Genomic DNA, 8,633 nt, shown 5'->3' on the forward strand with positions numbered 1-8,633 from the left:
CCTTTGGCGGCTCAATAGTACAATAGTGACACCAGGGTTGATGACGTTGGTACTCCACCTGACAACCCACACGATAGAAGCCACATGTTTCGTCATATCAAGGTGTTTTTAGATCTGCCCTACCCTTTAGGGATTACAGACGTGCATTTATATATGTGTGTTAAGGGTTTAACCATCTGGCAGCATCTCATTATGCTTGGTATGCTTAAATCCAACCCACACGATAGAAGCCACATGTTTCGTCATATCAAGGTGTTTTTAGATCTGCCCTACCCTTTAGGGATTACAGACGTGCATTTATATATGTATGTTAAGGGTTTAACCACATCTGGCAGCATCTCATGCTTGATATGCTTAAATCCTTTTCTGTTATCCAAAACCGTCATTTGCTAGAGCGAGAGAGAGCGATCGCGCGCGGCAAAATCGTCGAGGCGTTAGCACAGTAAGCAAACTAAATACGATAGTTTGCTGCAAAATGTCGTGTCGAACAACCCTAAGGCTAAGACTATATATAAGGTTATTTTAAGGCTACAGTAGGCTCCGCACGGTAACCGCGCCGAGCGCGGCGCGAATTATATCGAGGCCTTCGACCAATACACGTTTGACGGTAGGTAGCATTTGTATCGTTTATTGGTCGAAGCGCTCAATATAAAACGCGCCGCGCGCCCGCGGTTGTCATGCAGACCCAGCTGGATTGGAAATAATATAAAAAGAACATATTTAGTAATCAGTATATTTATAGTATAAAACTTAATGAAATTAAACACACCACACACTAATTATGTTTGTAAAAACAAAGCTACTATCAATGAAATTACGAGATTAAAAGCGATAGTAAATTAAAAATACGATAAATATTCACGTAACAGTAACATTACAATTATTATGCACATGCTTACAACATTATTAGTTTTTAAAACTATTAAAATGACTATATTGGCCTTAACAGTAATGCTTTTAATGGCATCAGCATAATTAAGTAGTTTTTTTAAATCTCCAAACATCAGTTCAGCACCAAAAGTGGCAAATCACAGGAATCCCTCCCTCAATATTGGCTGTAATAGATTGATCAATATTTTTAATAACTTTTAATAATTGATACTTTGATCAACCATTTACGGCTCATCTCCTTTTCCAGTGATCTGTGCATTCAGTTCTTCATATTTGAGTTTCCATTTCTTGATGTCGTCTTCCAATACCTTCACCCTCTCTTGTGAGAGTATCAGCATGTCCTCAGTCTCCTCCAACTTACTTTTCACCTCTTCATATTTCTTGTTTTCTTCACTTTGCATAGTATTTGCTAAGACTGTTGTTTTTGCAAGTTTCACTGTGGATTCGGCTTCCTTGATGATCTTTTCTGCTTTGATCGTGAGTTCGTCTTGGATAATGAGCATAGTGACAAGCCGCCTTATCACGAATGCTAGGAATATGGCAAAACCGGTGATGTAGAAGTTCCTTTGTGCTCGGAACAATTTAACGTTGCCCTTCATTTCGCTGCTGAGATGAACGTGAGCGCCTTCGGTTGCGTGGGAGTACTTCCTCATCTCTCTAACAGCGTCTAAAAGGAATAAACTTAGTACTCCGAGTAGGACATAAAAGTATACCGCAGCGTGTTGTTGGAACATCGAAAACAGCCGGGATTTGAAGAACTGGTTCCATCTCCTCGGGCTGAAGATCGGCAGCATCATAATTATCACGATTCCGATCTCGAAGTAAAGGTAGCCGGCTATAAACGTCCATTGGATCGACATTTCGTTGTTGCAGTAAAATTATGACAATTAGAAAGTTTAGCCTATTCGTTCGGTCGTCTTGAAAGAACAACACAAAAACTGCTAATACTTATTCCGTTTAAATTTCACACGCCAGTAAGTAAAGTTTTTTCTAGAAATTGAACAAACAATATTCCACCTTCGGATTTCTATTTATGATTTATGTCAAAATCATCTGTTTATATTTATATTTTTGACAATTAACTGAAACAGAAAGTGTATTTTCATATAAAAGAAAGGGAAAGATGTAGTTTTGTTGGGTACGTACTAAATTATTAGAAAATAACGTGATTGGTCCACGAAAAAAAAATCTATGGTTCGAAGTCTCCCATTCACTTCACCAGTATTTTTTTTTTAGTTTTTCTTTTCTTTGACGGAACTAAAAAAAGAAACATTGTTGTCTATGCAATTAAAATGTCTGGCTGTCACTGAATGTTGAAAAAAAAAAAAAAAATTTATACGTCAGACATGGCTGTATGGGCATAGTTCCCTTTGCCTTACCCTTCGGGGAAAACCAAACCAAAAAAAAAAAATGAATGTTGAAAAATCTGGAAACAATAAATTTTATCTAGAATAAATAATAATGGCTAGCATAGAACTCGATATATGGCGAGGAGAATGGGGCCTTGCTTCAATAGATTTAGAGTGTTTGAAGGTTTTGGTAAGTGTTTTTCGTTATAACCTAACATGTTGTTATGGGCCGGTGGTATTCGTAAATAATTAATTGTCGGTTTATTGCAGACTTATATGAAATTTATTGGAGTACCTGTGAGGGTTCGGGAAGCGAACAATCCATTTTTCACACCAAAAGGCACGCTACCTGTCATGAGAGACGGGCGCAAAGTGCTTACAAATTTTGAAGAAGTTGTAGAATATTTGAAATCTTTGGTAAGAATTCTTGAATTACAACGTATTCCTGTGCCTCTTGCAAGCAAGATAAACTGATTTCTTCATGACTATTCTTTAACATTTACAAATCTTGTTGCATCAGCATTACAGCACGGATGTCCATCTAAACTCAAAACAGGCCGCAGAAGCGAGCGCATTCACACAATACCTCCGAGACAAGCTGTACCCTGCATACCAGTATGCATGGTGGGTGGACGAGAAGAACTATGGAGAAATGACCCGACCAGCATATGCTAGAGCTCTACGCATTCCCTTCAACTTCTACTACCCTTCAAAGTATCAGAATAATGCTAAAGAAATGATTGATGCCCTGTATGGAGAACATACAGACCTTAGAGAAATTGAAAAGACGGTAAGTCCAATAATATTTAGGAAAATCATAGGTTTATACTTCACATCCTATTTAAATGTTTCAATTGTGATTGGTGAATAAATTAATTTGAACTTATTAGAATTCAATCAACATACAACTTCTAAAATGACAAGTTATGCTTCTAGCAGTGATTTCAGCAATAGTGTAAATGTGTTGTTTGTTCTTCACTTAACACTATTATGAGATTATTTAATAGGTGTAACACTTAGTAGCCTATATGTTATATGACTTCCAAATATCAAGTTTTTTTTTTTGTTTTTTTTCATTTTCTAATTACATTAGAAATATTATTGTTATAATTACATTTATTTGTATGTATATATGTTTGTATATTTTATAATTAGTTGTAGATATAAGTAAGTTATATTAATTATTGTGATTACTGTATTATTATGTATGTATTTATGTGTATGCTTGTACACACTATCTCTGCCCTCTCCATGTTAATCTTTCACTCTCACAGGCCTACTGGAAGAAACTTCAACCTCATATTGTCATATTGTGTTTCTGTGTTATCTTCTGTACAATAAATTATTAAATAAATAAATATAATCTACAATTAGTTAAGTATATTTGTTTGACCATAATACTGGGAGCATATCAGCTCTATATTTTAATTATAAACTATAAATTACAGATATACAGTGAAGCAGAAAAGTGCCTTAAAACTTTATCGGACCGGCTAGGAGAGAGCGAGTACTTCTTTGGCAACCGGCCATCGTCATTCGACGCAACAGTCTTCGCTTATGTCGCGCCATTGGTGAAGGCGCCCTTCCCTAACGCGACGCTTGCTAACTCCGTCAAAGGCATCGCCAATCTTACTAGATTCGTCGCCAGAATCAACCAGAAGAACTTCAGGCATGTTACAGATGGTAAGTATTCCCTCCTGACTATAATGATCATATTTGAAAACAAACAACTATTGTAAATGCTGTTTGTATTCTAAATAAATAAATAAAATTTGTAACAAGCAAGTCATTAACTATAATGGAATTTGCCTTTGAAAAGAGCTAGAAAAGGTACAAAAACTAAAGTTATAGAAATCGTTTTTTAGCATAGAATCATTAGAAAACACTTTTGCTCTCAGGAGTTTGTCCTTTCTTCTAGAGACAAGCTGATTAGGCTTATGATTAGGCTAGAAAAGCAAACAACCTGTATTTAAATTTCAGAGTACAATCGTCAAAACAAGAAGCATTCTACGGGCACGCAGTCTGAGCGTGAGGCAGCTAACTTCCCCAACCAGACGCGGAATAAGATCCTCGCGGCGCTGTTCGCCGCGTTCGCTATGACGGGCTACGCCATGGCCAATGGGATGTTTCAAGTAAGTATTATATGACTGAAGTTACTGCAGTTTCGTATTGCTTGCTTTTGGATATTAGCTATCTGTTCTAGTCTTCTCACTCATAACAAAAGTAAAAGATTTTGTCTATGTTTTATTGAAATACCAAGAGGCCACTTTAGTAATGTACTAAATAAAAATAACGAAATTTACTCTTTGACCATAGACAAATCTGCGAAAATTTGCAACAATTGAGAAACTTTCCAGGCTACGTTCCCCAAAAAAGAAATACAGATGGCGCTCTAAAGAGTTGCCTTTAACCTTCTAATTTCATGGATAACAGACATATACATCTTTTATATTTGTTTTTGGGTATAAATGACCCCAATGTGTATTACATCCAGGCACAACACATCTTCGACCAAATATCAAGCAACTATTATTTTATATTATTATATTACATTATATGCCATTACGCTATACTTTTCAATAATTATGTACCCAAGCAATGAGTACCTACATAGGTAAATACTACGTTAAATCTGTACAACGCCATGTATATTTTTATTGGTGAACATAGCCTTGAAAGTAGTGTTGTTGGAATAAATATAGTCATCTATCTCATTAATCACACTTTGCATGTCATTGTATAAACTTTGCAAATATTTAGTTTGCATGCATAGATTACAGATGGAACTCAGTTTGAAACCCATAGATAACTAACAAACCGCTGCTTGTCGATTTATGCGTGCCTTCCTTTCAAATCCGTAGTCCATTGATTGCTTTTAATCACGATCACAAAATTAGCTATCAAATGCATGCTCCATACAAGTTGTACTCTGATTCATTCTCATAACACATCTCGTTTGTCTAGGACTTGAAAGATTTCGAACATTCCCAAGATTACAACGACATGTTTGAGAATGACGAGGACGATAACTGACGGTACGCCGCCCGAGCGTCGTGATAAGGGAGGACTACGCCGGAAGGGGCCACTACAGATGTACCTACACATAAAGTAGAAAACCTTACCAAAAAAAGTAGGAATAATCTACCGTACTAACTATATTTTTTGACCCTGGTAATATTCAGTAATACATGGTAATGTGATTGGTTGAATGTGAAACAATGTTGCCATTTAAGCTCAAGGATTCCTACTCTTTTTGGCTCTGTACTTTTTGGTCCCACAGCTTGCCAAAATTGCAAACGTTTCCGAAATTATACGGAGATTTGGGAAATATAATATTTTCGTAGACAAATATGGTAACCTGTAATTTATTAGAAGAGTAATTATTATGTATATGGTTGTGTCTAATATCCGTGTTAGTATGGATGTTGCTTGCAATTTTGGCTAACTGTTGAATCGGAATAGCTATATTAGTTTATGTAAACTATTTATTCACAATAAAAATTACCGCAGTTGCCTGCTTCAGTACACAGAAATGCTGTATGCTAAAGTTAGTTGTGTAAAATTCAATTGTATGACGAGTATTGGTTTTGTAAGGAAATTTATCCGGGGAGTGACTTTGTAACAGTATATTTTTACGATGCATATTTTTATAAATCGTGGCGAATGGCTCCTTCCGAGTAAAGCTGCAGTTTTAAAGCCACGACTGGAGTTGTAGAGGGACGATAGTGACTTGCAGTATAAATTTTATTTTTAAAAGTTCCTACTGTACCAATATATTCCAATACATTTGTATTTGGGACATATTTTTATTGAACCGTTAAAAATGCTGGCATTTTAATTGCATTCTTATTAAACTGGTCAGATTGAAACGAACCAAATATTGTCTGCTGTTTCATTTAAGAATTTAGGTTTGATATTTTAATTTTACGACGTATGAGTAAAAAAATATTTTACTAATTGTTCAAGTCGCTAAGAATAGTCTCAAAATGTATAGTAATTATAATGATGCATTTAATGTAGACATTTTTAATAAGGGTTTTAATGTAAATTTATGTGTCGCCTTATGAAAGTTATCGGCTCAATTGTGCGCATGTTCTGAATGAAGCACTGCTTGTTTTCTTAACTGTAGGGCTATTTAGGTATTCTATTTGGGTAACTAAAACTGTTATCTAGTATCTGGTGTTATTGTTTCTTATCAGATGCTAGAATGCCCTTTTGAGTTGCATTGTGTTAGCATTTGAATGTACTATCATCGAAAAAGTGGATAGTCTATTGTAAAGTGAACTAAAATTGTTATTAATCAAGATTTTATTGTAAAATATTTGGTGTCGTGACGGTATTTTTTTTGGCTAAATTGTATAGTTCAGTAATAAGAGTTTGGAAAGTCGGTCACTTTTTTGTTAGATGGTACTTGGAGTGAGAAATGCATTGCCTAGTTAGTAGAGAATGTTCCATGCTTTCCGTAGCGTCGTTAGAGAGTGTATTTGAGTTCGAATGAATTGTTTGTTCGGTAACTTATTCAAGTGAGCATGAATAAACATATTGTTGGTTGATTCCGGAACTTTTATTTACCCTGTTCCTGAACTAATCGTAAACGAGCCGGTTTGTTGATGCTGTTGAAAATCAGATGTAAATGTTCAGATGGAATCCGGCTCCTAGTACCGAAGTTTTATAATAATTAATTAATAATAATAATCTTTATTGCACAAAAAAATATTTACATAGAATCACTTGCTACTAGAATTATGTGCTCATACAAACTAATAATATTAAAAATTGGACAGGGGTCCCCAAACTGGGCGGGTACCTGTATCTTGGGGAACCAGTTGACAATTTGAAGCCTTATGTAAATAAAAATAGAAATTCGGAAACAATGTATTATTTAAAATATAAAGAAAGAGGTATGTTGTACTATAAAATTAAAAGTTTAAGTAAATATTAAATAAAATATGTTTCAAAAAGGTATAAGGAGTTTAGTCCAAATCACTGAAACATTCGCTGAACTCAAAAGACTGAAAAGTGAAAACTATTCAGTGCATTCAACCATTGCATAAATCTTATCTGTAACACAGGCTCCCGTTTATGACAGACCAGTCTCTCACCTGCTTCTATAGTGTACACCTTTGATATACAACATAATATAAATTATGCTAATTTGTTTTAAGCTTCTAAGAGAAAAAATATCAATAAATAATGTCATAAAATATCGCCTCAAGAAGTTTCAAAGAATCGACCTTAGTGCCTTCTCGGGCGGTCACAGTCTTAACCAAAATTTAGCTTGACAGCTCTTAAATTGTTGGTATCCTGCACTTACAATAGGTACCGGAAATATAGATATAGAGCGAAAGAGAGGGATACCATCTCTCTTTTTACTCTGGATCCCAATTATCTAGTATTCCTGTTTCCCAGCGCTGGACATCGTGGAGCTGGGAGCGCACGATGCTACTAAACCGCTTCCGTATTGCAAAGAAACAACTAGAAAAGTTCAACAAATTGAGAGCGGGTAAGACGCATAATACAGTACCTATCCAGCTTGAAGATAAGGAGACGCACTGATCATTATTTTCTTACATTTTCTTGTGAGTCCAAGTGTCTGTTAATATCGGAAGGCACTTATTAAGTAGAGGATTATGTTTACATCCGTTGCTGTATAATATCCAATAATAGTGATGTTTTCTGCAGATACCATCTAATTTTAAGTTATACCTGTCATTTTCTTATCCGCCGAAAAGGAAAGGGACGGGTAATCGAGAGGCATAAAATTTATGGAACACACGTCAATTTTAGACAGGAATTTATAAGCCCTCCCAAAGTTTTATATTTGCCAATAACCCGACAGAATTAAGTTACAGCACACGCCAACGAATTTAAATGCTTTGTTGTAAATTTCTAATGATATGTCGGTTTATTTGTCGGTGGGATGCAATTTACCCTAGCATTATTATTTTTATGAACTTTAAGTATATTAGGTATGAAGCTAAATAAATTTATATTTTTAGGTGACAGCGCGTAGTGTATAAGTTTCTTGGAAGAAGTTGTATGTATCTTGTGTCCGTTGTGCCTCTCTCTCTATTTAAGAGCTGCGCTCTTGTCGGTGGAGTAACCGCCATTCCTCTCTTCTTCCCGCCAAAACCTTCACCTCCCGATACGACACGACCTGCACCGTCTCTTTTATTTGTTTCATAAATGTTATCCTAGGTCTACCCCTTCCTCTCTTCCCTTCTATAATGTTTGTTATAAATTAATCGTGTCGTATCAGGCCGTGCCGTTGTGCCTAGTAAAGTTAATTTAATTTATCGTAAGTATAACCAGAGGCTTTATATACAAGGTTAAAAAGTTTGATATGACCTTTTTAGACCCCAAGTATATTGTAATGTTGCATGTGGAGGCTGA

At 35.6% G+C, this 8,633-nt stretch overlaps 2 protein-coding genes across 3 annotated transcripts; one reads left to right on the top strand and one right to left on the bottom strand.

The window, feature by feature from the left end:
• Positions 1–719: 719 nt before the first annotated feature.
• Positions 720–1,940, bottom strand: LOC126370742 (B-cell receptor-associated protein 31-like). The gene has a single exon (XM_050015777.1). The coding sequence runs from the start codon at positions 1,749–1,751 to the stop codon at positions 1,116–1,118; it is 636 nt and encodes a 211-aa protein (XP_049871734.1). The 5' UTR covers positions 1,752–1,940; the 3' UTR covers positions 720–1,115.
• Positions 1,941–2,179: 239 nt separating this feature from the next.
• Positions 2,180–8,610, top strand: LOC126370709 (metaxin-1). Of its 2 annotated transcripts, none has more exons than XM_050015725.1 (7): positions 2,180–2,198; positions 2,303–2,430; positions 2,511–2,657; positions 2,761–3,030; positions 3,689–3,923; positions 4,221–4,372; positions 7,650–8,610. In XM_050015725.1, exons 2-7 carry the CDS (start codon positions 2,353–2,355, stop codon positions 7,794–7,796), a joined length of 1,029 nt encoding a protein of 342 aa, XP_049871682.1. In that variant the 5' UTR covers positions 2,180–2,198; positions 2,303–2,352; the 3' UTR covers positions 7,797–8,610. The 2 variants fall into 2 exon arrangements, with proteins under 2 accessions (XP_049871682.1, XP_049871683.1); XM_050015726.1 differs by lacking the exon at positions 7,650–8,610 and adding an exon at positions 5,205–6,793.
• The last annotated feature ends 23 nt before the right edge of the window (positions 8,611–8,633 follow it).

The sequence above is a fragment of the Pectinophora gossypiella genome, chromosome 11 (assembly GCF_024362695.1).
Source record: "Pectinophora gossypiella chromosome 11, ilPecGoss1.1, whole genome shotgun sequence".
NCBI classification, from domain to species: Eukaryota; Metazoa; Arthropoda; class Insecta; order Lepidoptera; family Gelechiidae; genus Pectinophora; species Pectinophora gossypiella.